General features: G+C 38.9%; 1 protein-coding gene across 2 annotated transcripts in view; it reads right to left on the minus strand.

Moving 5' to 3' along the window:
• LOC145357003 (bromodomain and PHD finger-containing protein 3-like) overlaps positions 1-25,584 on the minus strand; it is a 70,082-nt gene that overhangs the window by 29,814 nt on the left and 14,684 nt on the right. For both annotated transcript variants that reach the window (XM_080210042.1, XM_080210043.1), the window contains exons 3-4: positions 3,130-3,286; positions 866-997 (exon numbers count right to left, since the gene is read on the minus strand). In XM_080210042.1, coding sequence (XP_080066168.1) covers positions 866-997; positions 3,130-3,286 — 289 coding nt within the window. The remainder of the gene's footprint in view (positions 1-865; positions 998-3,129; positions 3,287-25,584) is intronic.

Here is a 25,584-nt window from a genome sequence, read left to right on the forward strand (position 1 = left end):
TTGCAACACACACCCTGCATTATGTAAATTCATCACTGAGACAGAGAACCATACAAAATACAGGACGAAATAAACTTTAATCATGTCCCATTGTAATCAACTGCACGAGAATGCTAACAGAAGGATGAACTGGCAAAAGGAAATAAATAACAACAGTTGGGAGTTCACTTTCACTTCTCTCTGATCCTGGTAACGGTCGTTATGTGGTAGGACACCAGCCATAACAACCGTTACCATGGTTTTGCTAGTCTTGTGTCTTGCCAGTCCTTTGTGACACATCCATATTTCTTGTCAGGATTATAAGCTGCATTCTGATCACAGTATTTTCCCATTAAATTGTTTGTTTCCACTGTATTCAAATATATTATTTTAGTTGCACTAAAGTTCAGTTTTAAATGTGACATATTGGTCTCCCTCTGATGAAAACTGAAAGTGGAATTGAATCATTGCAAAGAGAATATTGCCTCTTAGTTATATCTACCATATACATTCTACCAAATCACAAAACAATTCTAATTTCTCTAGTGTGAGGGACCTTATTTTGTCCGTTACGTTATACAAAATAGAAAAAGGCTACAGGTTGATGGGAAAATGCAGCTGTGATTGCAATGCACATATGAGATAGTAGTGTAATTTTTTTGAAAATATGCTATTTTAAAACAAACAATTTCAATCATATCATGGCTAAGAGTTCATGTGCATGCTGGAATGAAATCAGTAATATGTTTTTTTATAAACATATTTACAATTTTTGCAACATTTAATGCACAAATGAAATCTTTCTCCAATAGTAGTGTGCCACATGAAACCCTCAAATAAAGTAAGCATTGCTATTTGCATCACGATATCAATCTTAAAAAATTACCTCTTCCCTTTTGAGCTTCTCTCTTTTGCGAATCAACTCAACAAGCAACCGAGCCCTTTCCAAATCATGGCGTAGTTTCTGCCAGTATTTCAACTGTTCTTTTACAGCACTGTTTTTTTCATCCTGCTCTTTCTGTGAAGTGAGTTTAATATTATTACTGTATGTATTTTGCTAAATCAGCGACGAACCTTTATCATTCTAAAATGCATCAACAAGGTGGCCAATGAATATGAGAAACGTGGATGAAATTTGCATGGCTAAAATGAATAAATGTCAATTTCAAAGCTTCAAATTCATACTGTATTTGTGAAGGTTGGAAATATGTCTGATTGTAAAGAACATATCATGAAAATATTAATACAAGGTAAAATATTTTAAGGTTGAGCCATAACCTTTTAGCTGACCAATTAGGTTGATAACAAGTCAACCTGAGATACTAGTCTTGTGCAAGTGAAAGATGGAGGAAAGACAATATTTCAGTAATACTTTGCCACAGATTTAATTAATAAATCTTGTTTCCAGGGTAGAGAAGCTTGAGCAGCAATGGCCTTTTACGAGCAGGGACAAACTTCAGCAATCACACCATTTATTCATGGAACGGTACTAGAACTGAACACCAAGAGAGGTCAATGATCTGGTATCTTCACAATCTGGTTCAATCAACCACATGTACTCGGAAATATCAGGACTGTGGCAGGAAAGCCCCGTCGCTGTAACTCTACTAAGCAGCTGGCACAGAATGGCAGGACTCCATATTTTCATCAGAAGACCAAAAATGCTAGACAGCATCATAGGTTATATAGAGAAAGACAAAATTACTCTTAAGGTTTACCTCACTGAAGGTAGTTACGGTTTATACAGCACAAAGATGGCATGTACAAGGGGCCAAAATGATTTTGGATTTTTTAGTTTTGTAGAGAGTTCCACAAAATTGTATAGAAAGCTCTAAATTGGGATGTTATACCTTGAGATAGTAACCAGATCTCGTTCAAAAAAAAATTCAATTAGCTTTCCTAAAGATCCACAGGCTTTTCTAATCTACTGATGAACAATAGTCTCGGGCAGACATAATTAAATAATGTTTGGTATTTATTAAGTGGAAAAATGTTGCGAACGATCCATGATACTGGATTGTAGGCAACGAGTTGCTGTGACCAAGCAAATGTAGGGATGTAGTCTTGACACCCATTTAACTAAGCAAAAGGTGCCACACTGTTCGAAATTGAGAGTCAGGGTGAGTTATTGCTGGCTGTCAAACTTTAATCTTCTTGGATTGCAAGTCACCCCGGTTTGTATGGTGGCTATTAAAATAACTAATGTTGATAACAGAGTTAAGAAAGAGATGGAATTAGATTGTTTTATCGGGTTTTATTTAATAGTTTGTAAACGTTTGCAGTTTTGAAACTATTGTATAACATTACAATGAGCAATGAAAAAGATATACACTGCATCTAGTATGTTATGGACATAGGTGGCTCAGCCATGCATGGCATGTAGTACGTAACACAGCAAGTGATGCAGGCAGCTTCATCTGTTGCAATGTGCATTTCTTCAAACCAAATTCTGCTAACCTTGTGGAGAGTGGTACTGATGATTGAACACTTCACTTTTGAGAGCCTCTTATGGTTTGAAAGCCACTTGTCAGCTGAAAGAATGCTCATTGTCATATAACTAATCAGAATCTGAAGATTCCTTGTTTCACTTTACCAGTTGAATCATTAGATTCACCAGTAAAATTAATTATCCATAGGGGATGAGAATTCTGATGCACCACTGTACACAATCACAACAGCCTTTGCATCAAATCTGTGCCCACAAAAAATGTCACCAGAAGACTGAGCAAACATTAAACTGTTGAAGAAATTGTAAATCACGTTCAATAAAAAAGCAATAGTATAAAAAAAGACTTACTCATACCTATGCCAATTGTCTTTTGCACAATTCATTTGTTTTAACCACTTCAGGAATTTCAAAATTTAACATATTAATGACCATTTTTCAAGAAGCTAACTGAAGTCAGCTATTATCACAATAATACTGGCCATTAATAATCTTACTGCAATTTTTATAGTACAATGATAGGCACACACAGGATACATTTCATATAAAAATTTTAATTTTCCAACAATACACAAGAATAGAATAAAAAAATACACATGCTTACTTTCCGAACATTATTTATCTCCATTTATCAAAAAAGTTCCCAACATTTAATAAACATAAAAGTAAATGTAAATCAGTAACTCAGATGAAGAACCTTTTACCTGTTCTGCATTTCTTTGAGTCTGCAAATGTGAGTGCAATCGCCGAAGTAAAGGGACACCATTCCGTGACTGCCTTTTCAACATCCAGTAATTGTGCAACCTTTGCATGAACTGGGTTTTCCTCTGAATTGATAACCGATTGCAAATTTTATTTAACCTGAAAAAAAAAAGCAGGGATTCTCAATTACAAAAACTACAGATTGCACTTTTCATAAAATCAAAATTAAGTCAAATTACAAAACTAACATATATTTGATAATCAAAGAAATCTTCAGCACAGTGAGAAGTATCCATTGTCGTTTACTTCTATGCAATACATTAAATGACAAAAGAATGCTGAGGTGGTTGAAGCTTTGAACAATAAAGTTCAAGCTTGCTCATTGCTCAAATTTATTATCTCAGTCATGTGGCATTCAGTTTTGCCAAGAGACAAAAGAGCTTCATAAAATAATGAACCATTTGATTTTAGGGATGATTAAAACTGCCACAATTAGTACAATGACAAATTCAGGGTGCAAGCTTTAAATTTTTACTCAAAAACTTGTAGGATTCATAACCCAAACATTAAAAGAGAATGATCACGGATTAATAACTTTCACTGTTACTCAGACAGAGCAAACTTGTCAACAATAAGCAAAACAGAATACAGATACAGATTCAGAACAATCTTATACATTGTTCATACACACTGGAAAAAGAACTATGGTTCATATGGCCACTGTAGAACATCATTTGAATGTTAGCTGTTCATTTGTACATGAAGGGTGAACCAGTAGAAATAAAAGGTGCTGTCTCAGAATTTAGACAAGTTAGCCAGGAAGAGAGATCAGGTTATTTCATTCACATACAATCATGTACTGTAGCTTTGAATACTTTGCTTCTTCAGATAATTGATTACTGCACGATTGTTAAATAGTAATGCATTCCACTTCAATACCATTCATATCAGGAAGCAGTTTAAATGATGACTAACTGATAAACGTATTATTTCCAATGTGATGCCTTGGTACCTCACTTAGTCTATAAGTACAGGGACATGGACTGCCCAACCACTATGAACTTCCTACTTTGAGCTCATTGCACAGAACAAATCTTAATTTGACTACCTTAACGTTAGGTTGGATGATATAAGCAGTGGGAAAATATATTTTAGTGTAATAGTGCTTTGTGAATCAAAGTTGACAGTTCCTGATTGTGTGTGAAATCTTATGAGAATTTGACAAAATGTCAGTTCTGGTGAAAGGACTGGCTCCACAAATCCACTGGCCAATTTTCTCTCCAGATCTTGCCACTTTAACTGCCAAAAAACAAAGTGGGCAAGGTGGGGACTCTTAGAGTGGGGTACTGGCTCAACTGAGGTCAGTGCATCCTTCCAATCACTGAAGAAAAAATTAAGCCCATCCCAACCTCACAGGTATCTGTTACATTCTCCCGCTTCCGATGATCATCACTCAGTGCGTGCTGTCCCCGTATCATCACAAATAGATGAGACCGCTCCCTCCCCCACCCCCAAAATGAGGTTCACTCAAGGATCTGCCCTGGACATGCCCCTGGTACAGGTTGGCACTTCTGGATTTGCAGTGCCAACCTCTGCCAGGGCACTGCCTGGCCATGCTCCCCCGCCCCCACCATGTAAATCTCACCGACATTCGAAAATCTAATGGGGGCGAACATCTGGCGAGAGGGTATTTAATTAGATTAAAAGTAATGTAAATTAATGCAAATCACTTTCTCGCCTTCTATGACAATGAACCCAAATGTGTCACTGGCAAGGGGCGGTGAAAATCAGATATTGCGTTCTCACCAACGAGATTCACAATTTCCAGGTTTTTTAAGATTTTGAGCCTCCGCCAGAGATCTAACGGAAGGAGAGTGAGGGTTCAAGACCCACAAGGTCTTGACTAACACTGAAAGAAGACAAAAGCAAAAATGCTGGAAATCCGAAATTAAAAACAGAAAATGCTGCAAATACTCATGCTGGAGAAAGAAGCAATGTTAATGTTTCAGGTCTGCGACCTTCAACCAGTTCAGATTAAAAGGTCACATATCTTAAATGTTAATTTTTGTTTTCTCTCCACTGATGCTCCCAGATCTGCTGACTATTTCCAGCATTTTAGTGTTTTTATTCAATTTAAGTCAAGCTAAATCTTTATAAAACACTGCTCAGGCCACAGCTGGAATAACGTGTTCAATTCTGAGCACTATACTTTCGAAGTCTTAGAGAAAGTGCAAAAGTGAATTACTCATATTCAATTAGGGATGATCAGTTATTTGGATGCTGGCGAAGCTGTAATTGTTCTTGGAGCAGAGATGGTCAAGAGGAGATCCAACAGAGGTGTAAAAATTACAAAAGAGTTTTGATAAGAATAGGGAGAAAAATGTATCCAGTGGCAGAAGAGTTGCTGAACAAAAGACAGATTTGAGATTGAAGTTGCCCGAAGAAACATTTTTTACCCAATGGGTTGTGAACTGGATTGCACTGTCTGAAAGGGTGCTGAAAGCAGGATAAGGGGGCAATGATTTAGGACTGAGATGAAAAGAAATTTCTTTGCTGAAAAGTTGTGATTGATTGGAGTTCTCTACTCCAGAATTGTGGATGCTCCATCAATGAATACCTTTAAGGCTGGATTAGATGGATTTTTGGTCTCCTGGGGGAATCAAGGGATATGGGAAGGAAGCAGGAGAGTGTAGTTGTAGCCCAAGATCAGCCATGACTATGTCAAATAGCGAAGCAGACTTGACCAACCATGTGGTATACCCCGGCTCCTATTTCTAGTATATTCAAATAGTAAATTCTAAAAGGGGACTGGATAAATACTGTAAGGAAAAAAATTGATTGCATGACTTTGGAGAAAGACCCGGAGAATGTGTTACATGGTGGATGCTAATTGAATACCTCTATCAAAGAGTAGGCACAGCACAAAGCACCAAAGCCTCCCTCTGCCCTGGATCATCCTATGATTCCACCTTATCACTATTTGTCACTTGTACAGCAGAAGATTGTGTCAAACTTCAAAATTTTATCTTATTCCTATACATAAATTGTGGGCTATTTTGCATACGTACTATATTTGCTGATAACAACAGTTTGGTAACAATCTGATTTACGAGTTGATACATCTTTCACAGTGATTCAGAGGCACTCTTCCATTTCCATTCAGTACACTGCAGTACCCTACCGCCCCTTTAGTTCAAACTAGCACTCTTCTTCATCCTTAACGATAACTGGCACACTTCTATCTTGCTTTCCAAACAGTTCATGCTTGTATTTTTCTACCCTCCATTCACTGTCTCTTCTCTCTCTCCACACTCAATTCAGTGTAAAGTTCCTTTTCATTCTTAGTCAACCTGACAATCTCTTGCACCATCCTCCAAGTTTTCAATGACATCAAAAATGTCCTCATCCATTTCTCTGTTCTAACCTGGTGCTAATAAAACTGACAAATGGAGTCTGCTGCACTTGGCAAGAACTACAGATCTTGCAAACTATAGCACAAATTTCTATCCATAGAGACTTCCATCAATTGTAGCAATATCAGTGAGAGAAGATAATAAACAGTGCCTGGCAGACATACTGATTTTCACCTATAAATGCACAGGGTGACTATCTGCATCCCAATCAAATGATTAACGCCCAAGTGTTCTTTCAAAGTAGGAGTTCACTAGGACAGGGAAAAGGCACTCTAGGGCTCTGTGATGCTATATTCAATCAGATGCTGCCTTGATGGCAAAGGAAGTCACTCTCACTTCACCTCTGGCATTCAGCTCTTTTGTCCATATTTGAATCAAGGTTGTAATGAGGTCAACAGCAGAGTGATCCTGGTGAAACCCAAACTGAGCATCCGTGAGCAGGTTATTGCTGAGCAAGTGCTGCTTGATAGCACTACTGATGACCATTTATGTAAAACTGATGATCAAAAGTAAACTAGTGGATTGGTAATCGCTGGATCGATTTGTCCTGTTTCTTGTGTACTGGACATACCGGGGCAATTTTCCACATTGCTGGGTAGATTCTAGTGGAACAGCCTGGCTGGGGGTATACCAAGTTCTGGAATATGGAATATGGTGAGGGCCCATCGCCTCTGCAGTATCTAATACCTTCAGCTGTTTCTTGATATTATGTGAGGTGAATTGAATAGGCTGAAGACTGACATCTGCGACGCTGGGGACCTCCAGAAGAGGCCCAGTCGATCATCCACTCACTATTTCAGGCTGAAGAATGATGCAAATGTTTCAGCCTTATCTTTTGCATTAATATGCTGGATTCCTCCACCATTGAAGATGCAGATGTATGTAGAGCATCCTCCTCCAGTGAGTTGTTTAATTGTCCATCAACATTCATGACAACATAGTTTAGATCTAATCCTTAGTTGTGGGATTACTTAGCTCTGTTTAATATTGACACTTCTGTTTGGCACGCAAGTAATCCTGTTTTGGCAGCTTCATCTCATATTTAGGTATGCCTAATGTTGTTCCTGGCCTTCGCTCTTGCACTCTTTATTGAACCAGGGTTGATCCTCTGGTTTGCTGCTAATGATAGAATGGGGGATATACTAGGCCATGAGGTTACAGGCTGTGGTTGAGTACAATTCTGCTGTTGCTGATGGCAGCAGAACCTCATTGATGCCCAGTTTTAAGCTTCTAGATCTGTTCAAAGTCTTTCCCATTTAGCACGGTGGTAGTGCCACAGAAGGTATCCTCAGTGTGATAACAGGACTTCATCTCTATTAGGACTGTGCAATGGTCACTCCTACCAATACTGTCACAGACAGAGATCTGCAGCAGGCAGGTTGGTGAGGATGAAGTCAACTATGTTGATTCCCTCACCACCTAACAATTATGACCTTTAGGACCTGGCCATTCTTGGCGATAGACTGAAGTCTCCCATCCAGAATACGTTCTGCACTCCTGTGCTTCCTCCTTGATGTTCAGCATGGAGGAGTACTGATTCTTCAGCTGGTGTGTGTGTGTACGCGTGTACGGTAATCAGCAAGTTTCCTTGGGGTCCTTATGTCATGGGACCCAAGTCAATTTCAGGATTCCCATGGCAACGGCCTCCTGACTGTTTTGCACTGTGCCGCCACCTCTGCTAGGCATACCCAGGAATGATGATAGTGGTGTCTGTGACAATATGTAAAATATGATTCCATGAGTATGACTACATCCAATTGTTGCTTGACTAGTCTGGAGAGACAACTCTCCCAATTTTGGCATAAGCCCCCAGATGTTAGTAAGGGGGACTTTGTAGGATCAACAGGGCAAAGCTTGCCATTGTCACTGCCAGAGTCTAGGTTGATGCTCTTTTGCTTCATTTGTAGTGGTTGAATACAAGTGATTTAATTTGATTTGATTTGGTTTACTGTCACATATATCAGTACACAATGAAGAGTATTGTTTCTTGTGCATTATACATCCAAAAGTGTACCGTTCATAGAGAAGGAAAGAAGAGGATGCAAGAATGTAGTGTTACAGTCATAGCTAGGATGTATCGAAAGATCAATTTAATACGAAATAGGTCCATTCAAAAGTTTGATGGCAGCAGGGAAGAAGCTCTTGAATCATAGAAAGTCATAGAAACCCTACAGGAGAGAAAGAAGGCCATTCAGCCCATCAAGTCTGCACTGACCACAATCCCACCCAGGCCCTACCCCATACCCCTAAATATTTTACCCATTAACCTACATATCTCAGAACACTAAGGGCAATTTAAGCATGACCAATCAACCTAACCTGCACACCTTTGGGCTGCAGGAGGAAAACAAAGCACCTGGAGGAAACCCACACAGACACAATGAGAATGTGCAAACTCCACACAGTGACCCAAGCTAGGAATCAAACCCAGATCCCTGGAGCTGTGAAGCAGCAGTACTAACCACTGTGCTACCATGCCACCCATGGTTGGTATGTGACCTCAGACTTTTGTATCTTTTTCCTGACAGAAGGAAGGTGGAACAATTGGCTTGCTGGGCCATTTCAGAGGGTATTTAAAGAGTCAACCACACACACGGCTGTGGGTCCAGATTTACATATAGGCCAGACCAGGTAAGTGCGCCAGGTAGAACAGATGTGTTTGTAACAACAATGTTTAATTCCAGATATTTTGATTTCTAAATTCCACCACCTGTTGTGGTGCAATTTGAACCCTGGTCCCCAGAGCATTACCTAGGTGTCTGGATTACTAATCAAGCAACAATACCAGTGTGCCACCACTTCCTTTATGCAAATATCAAGGGATGCTGATGGTAAATAATCAGTAACCATCAAGCAACTAAAATTATGAACTATTCACTCAGCCAGTTATTTGAAATTTGTCTGCAGTTAAGTAAACGCAGCTTATTTAGAAACGACCCATTTATTCTTGCAATAGTAGTTCAGTCTACAGTCTAGAATGGTGAGTAATGGAATTTGGTTGTCCAAAATAAACAAACCATACCAACAAACTGGAGGACTGTATTCAAAGAACTAGCTTAAAGAGCCAACAAGTTTGGGTATAAAAATATTCCTATTAAAGCTTCAAAATGCATTTGGATCAAAATAATTGCTCTAACAACTTCAAAGACCAGGAGGACAAAAATACAGTCTACCAAAACGAACATGCTTTCCCAATTTGGGAACAAAGATGGCAGTTCAATTAAATTTTCCTATTATGACAATACAATAAATCTTGTTTTGTGAAATTGAATGCAAAAAAATGCACATATTGGCCAAAAGACAGTCCAATAGTGTTTTTATATGCATAATACTAGATATTAAATAAACATACATGTTTCAGTGTCACTTTTATTTACATCCCAGAAAATTATGAAAGAAACAATTTATGCTGTGGTTAAGTTTAACAAATGCCTATATTGAAGTGTCAAAAGTCAAATTCATAAATCAATGTTTACAGATCTTTATAAGTGATTCATCCATAGAGCACGCCATAGGGGATTCTTCCCTGAAAAGGCCAATTGTTCTACCTTTATAATCGGAGCAGGACCAGACAATAAGGTTGAAGCCAGAGTAGATTGGTGGGGTGTCAGCAGCTTCATACATGCAAGTCAGTCAAGCATAGTTTAACAAGAGTTAGTCAGCTTGCAAGTTAATATACCAAGTGCATTATTCTGCAACTGACAAACCTTCCCACAGCTCAAAGTTTATCATTTCCACATCGGAGTCCTATATACAAGGATGTGTTTGAGACTTTCCAGACTCTCAACAGATAGTAATTTACTTCACTTAACAAAAGTTCCACATTCAAAACAAGCTTGACATTGCTTGTGCACTGATTAAATTTGATTTTTCATCACTACATCTCATTCCTTTTCCCTTTCAAATTAAATCTAAAATTTCAAATAGAAAGTTCAAGCGAGATAGATATGTCAATCACCTTTCTTTCAGCACATATCTTGTTCTCTTAGTCCTATGCTTGTTTTAACTAAATTACCCTGCTTTGAACCAGGTGAATCAGTCGTATAGAATGGACAATACATCAATAAAGTCCTATATTACGGTTACATTTAAAAGTAATTGATTCGTACATGCAAAAATAAATGGGGGAAAGAACCCTGCTTAGTTACTTCACAATTTGAACATCTGGAAGCAGTGTGTTCAGTTCTGGGCACTGCACTTTAGGAAGGATGTACACACATTGGAGAGAGTGCAAAAATGAATTACGAAAACAGTTCCGGGGTGAGGGACTTCAGTTACCAAGAGAGTTTGGAGAAGTTACAATTGTTTTTCTTGAACAGGAGGCAGGGAGGATATGTCGTATTCAAAATCATGACAGGTCTGGACAGAATAGATATGGAGAAACTGCACCCAACTATGAAAGATCAAGAGCAAGCGGGCACAAATCTAAATTGGCAAAGCAAAGAAAGAATGGTTAATGTCTGGAGTGTACTGCCTGAGTGTGTAATGGAGTCAGGTTCAAATCGAGGCATTCAAGAGGGATTCTGCTGTTTGAAAAGAAAAAAAAATGCGCAAGGTTGCAAGGAGTAGGCAGGCAATTCTGTGATTCTGTGTAAAAATATGTATGGCACAGTGACGTATTGATGCAAGACACCGGGGTTGCATTATGTAATGCTGTGACATATAACAAAAGTTAACGCGAGAAGTTTGGAAAATGAAAAAAGCTACACAAATGAATTTAAATTGATAGGAGAAACATGAAACTAAGCACGGATTTAAAAATTTGATTGTTATCTCTAGCAACTGAAAAAGTTTTCAAGTGATTTCCTGGAGAGTAAAAGAAAGAAGATTGAATTAAGAGCCTAAGCATGAGAAATTACACGCTGTAATGCAGACACAGTATGTATCATTGCATAATGAGGGGAATGTTACATTGCACAATGTATATTGATCTCCATGGCATTGCCGAGGCAAAAAACCCAGCATCGATGAAATTTCTTTTGCATCACACACACACATACCTTGCCATGCATCTTTTTCTGATGTTTGCACCTGCTACATTGATCTTCTTATTGCGCTTGTCAGGCTTGCTTTTGTACATTGCCAATGTCTAAGTGCGCTCATGCTCTTTTACTCATGTACGCAAAATCTCTCACTTGCTTTTAAGTTGCAAGACACAGTGGAAGATGAGAGGGAATATACTGGATTAGGGAAGGAATTGGCAAAAGATTCAAGAACAGAGATTCAAAATGAAGGTTAAAGTGGAAGGGAATAGAGGGCTGCCTCAATGTGGTGGAGTCAGATTCAATTGAGGCAATGAAATAGTAAAGAATTAAGGTTGAAAAGTGGGAGGGATCAAGTGGAAGAGCAGAGCCTCAGGCATCTTATGGAATGGTAGTGCTAGGCAGCAGATTTGCTAGCTGGAGTAAATGTGATCTAATAATACTCATAGGGAAGGAAAATCTTGCAGAGTATGCAAGGAATGGGGCAGGGGGGACAAAATAAGAAAAGAAACCAATGTCTATAATTGGTTTAGTAAGAGAGAAGAAGAACACTCAGAGAATCTGAAGACTGGAAGCAGTCAGCAAGCTGAGCTTTTGGGAAAAAAAAGTGGCAGATGATAAGTTAAATACATTCAGCAGGTGAAGAGAGTTGGTGAATGGGAACACACCACGTTAGCCAATTGTGACAGGTTTTGCGGTACCAACACTGCAATTGAATCGCAGTGAGAGATCTGGATCTGGATCTGGACTGAGACACTATTAACACAGAGATAGGCACTGGAAACAGAGTTAGGTTAGATTGTGGCCCTAAGTTATTTTGATGGAACAAAATCTGGAAGCAGAGTAGAAAATGATAGTTTTTACTGTAAACTTACCCACAGTTCAGTCAAACCTGACCATACCTACCATCAATATCATTAGTAATGATCTAATTCAACAGCTCTCAATATTTTGGGGGACACAAAAAGGTAAAAATGCATGAAGTATGGCTCCTGCAGTTCTAGCAGGATTGCATACATCTGCTATGTCAGTGGGGTCAGCAGGTGTCTACACCATTATCCAGTGGCCCAAGCCACTGTAAACACTGGCATCCACCATTGAATGGTGATCACGGCAAAATAAACCTCACTTTGTTTAAGGTGATTGATACTTTTGTTGTTTGAAAGAAATAATCCATTATTACAGTCTAGGGTTATTTCCCTGGTTTGAAGTGGGAACCACTTTTGGGTCTTTTGAGACAAATTTTATTAAATAAAAGGACCTGGCAGAAGATTGGTCAGTGCACCATGCAGCAGTAAAACAGGAACTCTCCAGGTAAGGAACTTTTACCTACTGATAAGAAAAGGACGAGGCAGAAGTTCTGCCCTATTACAATTCAGAACCTCATTGTTGGAAGTCCAAGCTTTTTTCAGATGGATCCACTTCATGCAGTCGTTTTCAACCAAGTTCTTTTTTGCTTGTGCTTTTTTCATCTTCTACTGCACTTTGTTTCTTTGACGCTTGTAGATGCAATTACAATAGAACTGAACACATTAGATGATGGGCCTTTTTTCAGTTATAGTTTTGTCAAGTGGCAGAGAATTTCAGGGTGTTGGGACAGGACAGATCATTTTGTCATTGCAGAGCATAGTGCTCTTCAGTTAGTATTTTGTACTACTCAGGGTAAACTGCTGCAATGTCCTTGGAAAGAGCCTGAAATAATGACTACTTTAATAGAAACAATGGACGAATAGGAGAGCTTCCTATAATAACATGACTGAAATTATTTGCAGAAAAGTTTGTGTACATATCTTTCGAATCTGGAACGTCAGGTTCACAAATCAGTTAGAGGTAAACATGTTTCTGGGCTTTATAAAAATCAGTACCATGAAAATCTACTTTCAGCCAACCAACAATTTTAATCCACCATCTAGAAACATGAATTGACTAATTTGACTAGAATTCATAGCCAAGGTGGCTACATGATTTGCATTATCATACCATCTTAATGTAGTTGGAATGTGGAAGGTACATCTGCAAAAAACCCAAAGACAATGACCTCAAACGTATGTGAATTAATCACATTTTCTATTCCATTAGTGCAACATCCAGGTACCCAATTTGGTGGAGACAAACCAATAAACCTAATCACTTGAACAATGGTACTTTGACTGAGGGAGAATTCCCAAATCTGATCTAATCAAAAGATGTTGATTACTGGTCATGTGGAGAAGGAGGTTATATGACAAGCTTTTGGATGTGTTAAGCACATGTTCTCACAGAAGAGGATGAGAAGCTAAAAGATATCCTCCCTCTCTCTCCACCAACTTGCAAGCTTTCAGGCCCTGCCTGCTAATGTTCGACTCTTTCTGCATGTGTGGCAGAGAGCCATTAGAACCAAACTCCACAACTATGCCTTCAGAAAAGCAGAAAAATGAATTTGCAGTTTAAACTGCCTCAAAACCAAAAACAAAAGACCAAAGTGAAAGCAACAAAATCATCAGATTCAGCCTAAAGCCAGCAGAGTTATCACACTACAAACTGTGAATTCCTTTTTATTGACTCTAATTTCACTAACCCATTCCTCATGCATCTATGGGTGCATGCATTGAACGTCCATGGACTTGTGTGTGGGTGTGCGAAAGCCAGTGTGTATATTATTTGACTTTAATCTTAAAAGCATAATAAAGCTAACCTCTTTCTTTGTTAAATTCAAGAAAGCCTGTTCTACTGGTCCTTTTTTTAAAAAAGTGATCATCATGCATACCTACATTTGCAAATATATCCTTTTCAAGCAACAAAACTGTAATGTTAAGTGAGGAGCAGGCAAAGAGGATACCCGTTTGACTTCTGAACCTGTTGTTCCAACTAGGTGAGTGTACAAAACCAGGAAATTAACTTATAAGACACTACTGCCACTCCAACTGGTGTAGTTCGCGCAGCACACTTGAGGTAAAGGCTACAGGCTTTTGAAGGCTACAGATGGAGATTTACTACAATAGTAGCAGCATTGATGGATTAATTACATGAATAGGCTATAGAAGGTGGGATTGCTCACCTTTCAGCAGAGAAAACTAAGGAAATTTGACAAGAGAAGTTTAAAACCATGAAAATGGGTTGGTTAAAGTGAACTGTCTCCAATGGCTGGAAAACTGATAAACCAGAGCACAGATTTACAAGGTGATTTTTTAAAAACTGGATTTGGAATACATTCAGTCTTCAACAAGTCAATTGGACAAACATTTGAAGAAAGCATTTCAAGGATGGGGGGGTGGGGAGAAAGCAGAACACAACTAACTAGACAGTTCTTTGCAACAGGCAGTGCAGATCGAGTATGGTCTCCTTCAGTGCCATAGTATTCTACAAATTAAGTTAACAAAAGCCCAGTTGAATAATTTTGCCGAAAATCCCAAATTCAATCACACTCCTTCAACACAGGCCTCTCAAAAGAAAACATTTTCCAATGATTCAGAACAATTAAAATTAATACAATATTTTTAAAATTACACAATTTTTGTATCAGAAATGTTCAAATCCAATAATGCAAAGCAATCCATGCAAATTTTTAATAAAGTTCATTTTCAAGAGCATGTGTGCAAATTTTCCCTAACCAACATCAATTAATAAGGGCACAAAATATTGAACTTGCTTTGTAGAACGGAGGTGAGGCTGCAGAACAGGGAATAAAGAGGGTTTACTTTACAGGAGATCAGTTTATTGCATCTATCTCACAAAATTTTTTATGATAGAAAAACAGTTGTCCATTTGTGCAGTGGTAAGTGGAAAGGGAGCAGCACCTTCAAGGGGCAGAGGAAAAGGAACTGCTGTATTTAAAAAAAAATCACCAGTAACGAGGGAGAAATTGTTCAAGCCTTCCCGAGTGAAGTGCCTTTAAAAATGCACTTCAAAACAACAGCATACTACAAAAAACAGGGCTGAACTATACCAGCCTTACACCATCCTCCATACTGAACAATTAGTGTCCTCACATTTATACATCTCACTAATTCAATATTGCAGAAGCACAGATTTGCTCTGACTGCATGCATATGCATAGGCACAAAAATATAGTCCATCTTCCAAGTGATGTAGTTGTAGACAGAATGATTTTTGGTCCACCAAAATAATAGGATAGATCACTCCAACTCCAGTGCCTAGAGGACTGTCCATGCTGTGTACATGCAATATTGGCATAGCGGATCTCCATTGTCCCACCTTGGATTCTAATCGGTCTCTCTCAGACAGTTCGACGTCCAACATGTCAGATGAGAAATGTATGGTGCTGGACATGCTTTTTGCTTGCCCTGGATCCACAGATATCCCCAAAATACAGCTTCCAGGTGCCCAGTCTTAACTGCCCTGTCTTTCAGCCGAAACCCCCTTGTTGATCTCTGGTCTCAGCTAGTTCTTGCAGTCTTATGCCTGTTCATGGCTCTGGATTGACCTGTTCAGGAAGAAAAGCAGAGGGACACAGCAGGTTTCCAAGCAGAACACTACCGCTTGACCTAGACACCTTTCAGACCAATCACAAGTGTCAGATTAAGACTGAGCCATTTGAATATCATTTCTGGAACTAGCCCCCAACACACCCCTCAATTCTTACACTTCACCCTCGCCTGGACTACACAGCATGTCTATCCTTCCTGAATCTAATTTCAATAATTTCAGCTCCAAAATTTCTGAAGGTTGTGCAACCTGCTTCACTGTAAAAGTGACAGACACAAATGTTGATATAATTTAGCCCCTTTTATCAATTGACGCTAATTAATGAAATCTCATATCCAGATCAAAATCGGCCTCTATCCTTGATACCACTGAACATGCCTGGACAGCAAATTTGCCGCAACAGGAGTTTCAGCATCCCATCAGCTCCAAAGTCGTCTGACTGTCAGTTGTTTAAAGATCATCTATCCATTGCCGATCATATTTGAGGCTAGACTGCTTCTGCCACCAATTACTGATGTAATTCTTACCAATCCAACTGTTCAATTTGCTTCATGACACAAAGTAACTTAACTGCTTCTGTGACTAAGGATTATTCCTACGTCACCAGATGACTAACAGTCTTCAAGGTACAATTGTGTTCCCTCAGTCTGCATAACCTACTGGAATATTGTGTTTTTACCCTGTCTATTTCTGTGCATGATTAACTAGAAGGCAGCCTTTGTTCCTTACTTGAGAAAGGATATACTGGCACTGGAGGGATGCAAAGGAGATTCACTAGGTTGATTTGGTTTATGAGGAGAGACCGAGCAGACTGGGGCTATACTCATTAGAATTCAGAAGAATGAGGGGAGATCTTACAGAAACGCAAGATTATGAAGGGAATACATAAGATGGAAGCAGGGAAATTGGTTCTGCTGGCAGGTGAAGCTAGAACTAGGGGGCCGGGCCTTAAAGTAAGGGGAAGCAGATTTAGGACTGAGCTGAGGAGGAACTTCTTCACACAAAGTGTTGTGAATCTGTGGAATTCCCTGTCCAGTGAAACAGATGAGGCCAGCTCATTAATTTATCTATCCTTACCTTAAAAACCATTCATTCATTGAACAGTAAAAGGAATTAAGGGCTATGGTGAGTGGGTGGGTAAGTGGAGCCGAGTCCATGAAAAGATCTATTGAATGGCAGAGCAGGCACGAGGTGCTGGATGGCCTACTCCTGCTCCCAGTTCTTATGTTCAGTTTCCCTCATATTGTCATACTGCTGTTAAATATAAACCACCTTTGGTAGCACAGAATTTATTACTGAAAAAAAAACAATATTCAGATATTCAGATCAGCCATGATCTTATTGAATGGCAGGGCAGGCTCAAAGGGCTAGATGGCCTACTCCTGCTCCTATTTCTTATGTTCTTATGTAAACCAACAGGAAAGGAAACAACAACTCTCCTGCATGAGAATACAGCAAATAACTTAATTGCCAACCTTTTGTTCCAATTCAAACCAGGCATTGCAACTCTGATTGGCCAGGGGAATGAATCAGAGGATGACTGTCCCCCAAGTTTCAGTTTCGGTGGAAAAGGTGGAATGCACAGGCATTCTCCTTCTGTCTGCAAAGAATAGGGCCCTGCATGAATATGTGTTTTCTAGAATGCATAGGTGGACCACACTGTGAGCCTGACTGATAATATTAAATTGGACATTTGCACAGTAAAGACCAATCATGGAATCACATCTAATGTTGGGCATCATGGGGGCAATTCTCCCATCCCATTGCACATTGGCCGATTTATGGTATTTCCGAAGCGTTCACACTGCACTTGTATCTCCCAGGGCCAAATTTCCAGCAGCGTCTGCAAGCATCTCCCAGCCCGCCAGTGTTCCACTCCAGCGAGGGTAACAGTAGCTCCCACTTTCCAGGAGCTAACAGCTTGACCATGCTGGAGTGAATGGGGGAGATGCAATTGGGGCACCCCAGCACTGTTCACTGGGTATGGAGCAGTGCCAAGGAGGCTATCAGTGGTGGTGGGGGTCCCACTGTCACTCCAGATGGGGATCAACACTGCTGGAGGGGAGGGAGGAGCTGGCCTGCCACACTGTCCTAGGCTGACCAGCAATTTAGCTGACCAACAAACTAGAGGCTGACACTTTGGGGCCACTGCACATGTGCAGAGGCCTGCTGGTTTCAGCCTCTCTAGCATGAAAAGGCTCCGCCCCTTGAAATCCAATGATATTCACGTTGGTGGCCTCTGCACTGCACAAAGTGTGGGAGATTCTCATCTGAACTCCCACTGAAAAAAACCAGCATGAATTTCTCCAGTTTTCCCACAAATTCAACACTTCGAATTTTTTTGGAAGAATTGCCCCCTACATTGAGTTTTACAAACATGGGTTGGTTGGTACGAACATTACTTTGCCTGTTGTGGACAGCCAAAGGGATCTGCAGTTTGATACAATCCACCAGTGATTGGGGCGTACAGCCTACAATCTTGGCATCACACCGGCAATGAAATTAACCACATTACTCATTTACATGATAGGAAGAATGTCTCCTTGGCTTGCAATACACTGCTAGTGAAGAATACCACTATCCATGTAACAATATCAAAAAAACTGAGGGGTGTACTGGACCAATTTTCTCGTAAAGGGAATTGTCTCCAGATAAGTGCAAGACAGAATGAAACCTATTTCTGTTGGGCCACTGCCATACATTGTTTCAAAGCAACAAACATGTCACATTACATTCCAAGCTTTAAAATGTGATTACTATCACAATAATGTATCCCAGCCAAACACTTCACAGAAGTGTGTTGAACAATCCAAGCAATACAACAGTTTCTTCTAAAAAGAGCGCTCTCTTGACGTTCTGGCTAACACTTGGCCATCACCCAACATTTCTTGCTGGAGGAAAACTTGTGAACAAACTGACTATCATTCACCTAACAAACAGCAAATACATTTACACATCAAAAGTAATTTATTGATTGCAAAGTGCTCTGGTATGTCCCCAAGGATTTGAAGGGAATTTCTGTAGCTGGAAGATTTATGAAATAATTTCAACGAATTAGCTCAGAGAAGTTATATAAATAAGCCATGACCATACCCAAGTATGACTCATCACCCATAGTAATGCTCACAATATTATTATTAGTGTCACAAGTAGGCTTACATAAACACTGCAATGAAGTTGCTGTGAAAATCCCCCCAAAATACTGATTTATGTAGGTGTTATGCCATTGGATAGTATAGATGTACAGTTTCAAGACACTTGCACCATTCAGCATCACACGAATTGCTGCTGTTTTACTTTAAGCCAAAAAGGAGAGATAATGTATATTCAAATTAGAAATAAGAATGTGGTTAGAAAACTATATACAAAAAAATTACTAAGCACTTGCAAAAACTACCAATCTTGACAGATCAGTCATGGGAACCTAGTAACAAAGGGAAACAATAACAACTTGGGTGAATCACTCAAAGCTTTCTAGAGAAAAATAAATCCATTCTTTCATCCCCATCTCTAGAAGGCTGAAATTTTTGCTGGGAAATGCAAGTTTAAAGAAAACGAAAAAAAAATCAAAAAGTGCTCATTTGTTCTGAATAGTAAATTGAATAGCTTTTTTTTGGAAAAAACACTTTCAATAGTCTCAAAAGGTAGTTGAAAGATGATACAGGCTCACTTGCCCACCCCATGAATGTGCAGTTTTCAAAATTTCCAAACACGCCTCAAGTGGGTTTTGCAGAGTAGAAAGCTTCCTGTAAGGAAATTATTTTCCAAAGCAAAAACGTACCCTAATCTGGAGGTTGAATTCACAAATCTTTATTCTAGGCATATTTCACATTTATACATTACAACAATGACTAGACTTCAAACAATACTTAATTTGCTGGATATTGCTTTGAAACGTCTGGTGAGAAGCACTAAAGGCAAGACTTTCGTTTTATTTGAGGTGCTCCCTTAATATTTATTATTCATTCTTTACGTTACCGGCTATTAGATAACATCTGTGCTCATCAGCAACTCATTTACTTGTTAAACCCAGTAACTTCAATAAAAATGTACTCTTCTCAATAGAAAATTTGAAAGAGATTTCAGTTTGTTCCCACTTCCTGATGATTTAAGCGCAACAGAAAACAAATTTATATTACTGGTCTCACCTGATTTTTGGCTGATGGTGTAAACCACATCACATTTTATTTATATCCATATATATCCAAATTAGTGCAAAATTATTTCCTTCTGAGAGAAGCAGCAAATCATTTCAGAGGCTTGTTGTGTTTAAACTTGGAAAAAGCACTTTTTTGGTATTAGGTCATTAGTTTATTGAAGACCATACAAAATCGATTAAAACCAATGCTTTAAGTGCTCTAAGGCAGAAACAGAACAAAAAAAAAGTGTTAGAAAAATAAGGCTGCTGTTGATGGCCTGAAAGAGAAAGGCCGCAACAGTTTGGACACGAAGCTAACCAATTTTGTCAATTTTCTGCTCTGCACTCAAAGTTTTCAGACATTGACCTCTACATACTAGTGAATCCCCTCCTCCCTCTTCATTACTATCAGACTTTGAGCTTCAATTTCCAGTTATCCCTGCTCCCAAATAGTGAAATGTCCATTCAAAACAGAAAGACCTCCCTTAATGAATCTGTAATTATTCCTCTTCAATGCTCCCAAATCCAATTAACTCTTTTCTAGTGATATCAGAACTTCCTTTAATGCTTCCAGTAACCCTCTCCACAACGCTCCCAGATTATAGGGTTACCCCCAAAGTCAGAGTCACTGATGGTAATACTTAATATGGCAAAATGACACATGCTTCAACAAATATATGCAAATTTCCTCTCCAGTAACAACTACAGTATCCTAATTTTCCGTGAATTATGTATGTATAAGCAGGGATTTGCATGTTGTTACTTTTCCCCAATCATGATTTATTACTCCACACCGATGCAAAGTTTCTATTTGTTCCCGAAGCATACAAATAGATCACATTCACTGCTAAAGTCAACTTGAGCTCCAAAAGAAAAAGGCTCATGCCAAACAATGAAAAAACACAATCTCAGATTCCCTGAAAATGGGAGTACAAATAATACTATGATTTTGTTAGATAATGTTAGTAGCAGCATTTCTACCTGTAAAGTGATGCACATAAACAAGTAGTAAGAGCTCAGTATAGAATTCTTAATAAGTAAACTTATTTCAACAATCCTGGAAATGAAACTCCACGATCTGCATATTAAAACCAAATGTACAACATTTGTGCCACGCAATGACATGCTATATTCACAGCTAAATGAAAAATTCTTCACAACAGAAACAAATTTGACTGCAAAAGCTTCAAACACACCCCAGTTATTTGCACTGTAGGAAATAAAATTACTGTTGATACTTCAGCAATTGCTCCATTTGAGGGACAATATCCTAGTGCTTGCAAATAACATTTGTTCTGACTTCAGGAAAAAAGAAAACTATATCTCAGTACTTGATCCTAATAAAACTAAAAGAACAAACAATTTTAGGCAGGGCACCGCAGCTAAGCTCCACAAACTATCACATCAGTATGCCAAATCCGAACAGACACCAACTCCACATGCAAAATTAAACTTCAACAGCAGCCCCAATTCTGATTCTCTCGTCCTTAAGAAGTCCTCACAGAACACAGGATTACGTCAATTCAAAACAGTTCAAACACATCATTAGGCTGTGAAAAACTGAGTTAAAGTCCCAAATAAGAACACAGGGGCATAATTGGACACAAATTCCAAATAAACATGATCCTAACGATCCAAATGCTAGAGCATGAAATCCTTTACTGTTAGACCTTGCAGCACTGTGATATTTGTTGCTTTTCAATGTCAGCTGTTAAAGGTTGGCACGAGCCCCAATTATCAACTGGCACTACTATTACACCCTTGCCGGTCACAACACTGGCAATATGCCTCTGATGCATTAAACACTAGCAAAGCACCAAGTTCTGATTTTATATTTTTGGAACAATCATCTTATGCGATATGTGCACTATTCTATTTTGCAATCGTTTTTAAGCTGTTGCCCAATTAATGCAAAGATAATCATCCACAATGCAGAAGTACTTTGTTCATTTTGATTCTGCTTCATTTATTCAATGGATTAGAAATATACAATCAATTAAAAAGCACAATTTTGCTATATTCTTGGGTTAAGTACATAGTAATAGGATTTTTTATTTCACGTTGTTCCTTATATGTTTGCCCTAATAAAGATCCTCTTCAATGCTGTTATTTTCCCGGGCATCAGAGTGTATTAAACTCAAGAAAACAAACCTCAATTGAATTAGAATGGTTACAGCACAGTAAGAAAATAGTCAACCTATTGTGTCTGTGCCAGCTCAATTCATATTGATTCGAACAGACGCTGGACTGTGACAACTAGGGGAATTTCACAGTAACTTCATTGCAATGTTAATATAAGCCTTACTTGTGACTAATAAACTTTACTTTAATGCCAATCTCCCACCTTTTCCCTCTAGCCTGCAAATGTCTTCATGTAATTATCCAATTCCCTTCTAAAAACCACCATTGCTTGAATTTGTCTCTATGCCCTGGAAAAACGCATTCCAGAAGGGGTGAAGATGGATCCATTGATATTCAATTCTAACCCTTTCTTTTTGGAGAAGAACTGAAAAATTTATCCCAACTTAAGACAAGACATAACCATGCGCTGGTGAAAACTGAACTAGATAATGGTACTCGTCCTGGATCGATAATACGGTGCAACAGTAAGATACTCCATATGGCATAAGTATCTGCAATGTCGTAACAACACTTGCAAAAAAAAAAATCAAGGTTTATACAACTTATAACACTCATCACATTGAAAAATGTCTTTGGTCCTTTATATGCAGCAGAGGTGGCTGGTAGCAAACGGTTGAATAGATATATTTTAACTAGTGTTGAAAAGCAAAATGAGCAGAACCATTGAAGAATGTTGAAATTTTACATATTTACAGTCATGAATTATTGTTCCTGGGTTAATGACTGGATTGAGAAACAGACAACAAATGATGGTAATACAAGGAAAGCTGCAAAAATCAAAAGGTATCAATCGATGATGGGAGTTTTCTTCAACGTCCATTCACCCACCAAATACTGAAGAAACATTGCACATTTCCTTCAATTCCAAGAACAGTTACAATTTAGGACAGTTTTTTTTTCCCCCAGCTTTATTTCTATAATGAAGTATATCTTCATTTCACAGCACCAGCTCACAGATATAAAGCACAAGTTAACATGCCATGAGCAGGATGTGGTCTGTACACAATAACTCTCACATTCACTGTTTTGGTCAAATACAACTACCTCACAATCAGCAAGACCAAAAACAAAGGATAATTCTACTTTAAATAAAAAGTTCCAAACTCCCATTCCCAGAATTCCTGCAGCCAACATCTAGGGCTGGAATTTAAAATTGCGCTTCCCCTCATGGTTAGGGCATAGAGCAAAGCAAAAATAAATATTTTTGAATACAACTCCCAGCGGTTCTATAAATCACAATGATCCATTTGGTTTTCAACCCACCTCCCCACACCCCCTCCCCCCCCACCCCACACAGCATGGCCTGCCCAACATAATTTTTTAATGTTTGTCTCCATAAGACCATTCGGCCCATCGAGTCTGCTACACCATTGTTCCATCTTACCCCCATATCACTTGATTTCCTTACTAATTAAAAGACTATTTCAGCCTTGAACATTCTTAATGACCCAGCCTCTACAGCTCTCTGCAGTAAATAATTACACAAATTCACTACCCTCAAGAGAAGAAATTCATCCTCAACTCTTTCTTAAATGAGTGACCTTACTCAGATTTCCTTTGGACTGCGAGAGGAAACTGGAGCACCCAAAAGAGGTGTAGGTTAGGTGGATTAGTGAGGTAAATACATGTGGTTACAGGGATGGTGCAGGGGATAGGACGAGTAAGATGCTCTTTTGGAGAGTCAATTCAGATTTTATGGGTCTGCTTCTGCACTATAGGGATTCTATGATTATGGCCTTCGGTTCTAGACTCGCACACAAGAAAGATAATCTCTCAGCATCTATCCTGTCAAGCTCCCTGAGAATCCTATATGTTTCAATAAGGTTGCCTCTCATTCTTATAAACTCCAATAAATACAGGCCCAACCTATTTAACTTCTCATAAGAAAATCCCTCCATACCTGGGATCAATCTAGTGAACCTTCTCTGGACTGCCACCAATGCAAGTATCTCTTTCCTTAGAGTACTCCAGGTACGGTCTAACTAATACCTTGCATAGTTTTAAACAAAATTTCCCTATTTTTTCAAGACTCCATTCCCTTTGAAATTAAGGCCAACATTCCATTTGTCTTCCCAATTACCTGCTGAACATGCATGCTAACTTTTTGCAATTTATGCACAAGGACCTCCAAATTCCTGAGCAGCAGTTTTCCTACACCTAAATAATGTTCTTCCTACCAAAAAGTGCATAACCTCACATTTCCCTACATTATATTTCATCTGCCAAGTTTTTGTCCACTCATCTAATCTCTCTCTATTCTTCTGTAGATTCTCTTCTGTGTTATCCTCAGCACTTGCATTCCTTCCTATTTCTGGGTCATCCACTCCCTGGCAGCAGTGCATTCACCTCCCTCATCTAAGTTATTTACAAGATATATTAATGATTGTGGCCCTAGCACTGATCCCTGCGGCATTCCAACAGTTACAGGTTGCCTTTCTGAAAATGCTCCTCCTATTCCAACTCTGTCTGTCTTCGATTGGTTAGCCAATCCTCTATCCATGCTAATATACTACCCAACACCAGTGGTTCTCATCTTAAGCAGCCTTTTGTACAGTACTTCATTGAACATTTTTTGGAAATCCACATCTACTGGTTCCCCTTTATCTATCCTGCTCGTTACTACCCCAAAAAAACTCAATTTGTCAGGCATGATTTCCCCTTCATGAAGCTATGCTGACTCTGCTGGATTATATTACGTATTTCTAAACACTCTGCTATTACATCCTTTATAATGAACTCTAACATTTCCCCAATGAAAGTTAACAGCCTATAGATATCTTGCATTTTTGTCTCCTTCCTTTTTTGAATAAAAAAGCTACATTGGCAGTTTTCCAATCCTCTGGAACTTTTCCAGAATTTAAGGACTCTTGGAAGATTAATACTAGTGCATCCACCATCTCTGTAGCCACTTCCTTTAATATCCTGGGAAGAAACCCATCTGGCCCAGGGGATTTGTCAGTCTTTAGCTCCCCCCCCCATTAGATTCTCTAGTTCTAGTTATTCTATGTGTTTCCTCCCTCCACCTCCCACCTTCTGCCCCTGATTATTTAATAACATTCCAAAAATACTAATGTTTCCCACTGTGAAACTGATGCAAAGTTGTTGTTTAACTCTTCTGCCATTTCCTGGTTCCCCATTATTATTTTCTCAGTCTCATTCTCTAAGGGGCCTACGTTTACTTCGGCTTCTCTCTATTGTTTATATATTACTTGCTGGTTTATGCTCAGTTTATCTTCTCTCACTTTATTATTCCCAGTCCTCTAGCTTACCATTAATCTTTGGCACAAATGTTTTTTCCTTTCAGTTTAACATTATCCATAAATTTTCTTGGTTAACCAAGCTTGATTTATCCTCTTC

Source organism: Carcharhinus amblyrhynchos, chromosome 22 (assembly GCF_965287045.1).
Source record: "Carcharhinus amblyrhynchos chromosome 22, sCarAmb.v2.hapA, whole genome shotgun sequence".
Taxonomy (NCBI): domain Eukaryota; kingdom Metazoa; phylum Chordata; class Chondrichthyes; order Carcharhiniformes; family Carcharhinidae; genus Carcharhinus; species Carcharhinus amblyrhynchos.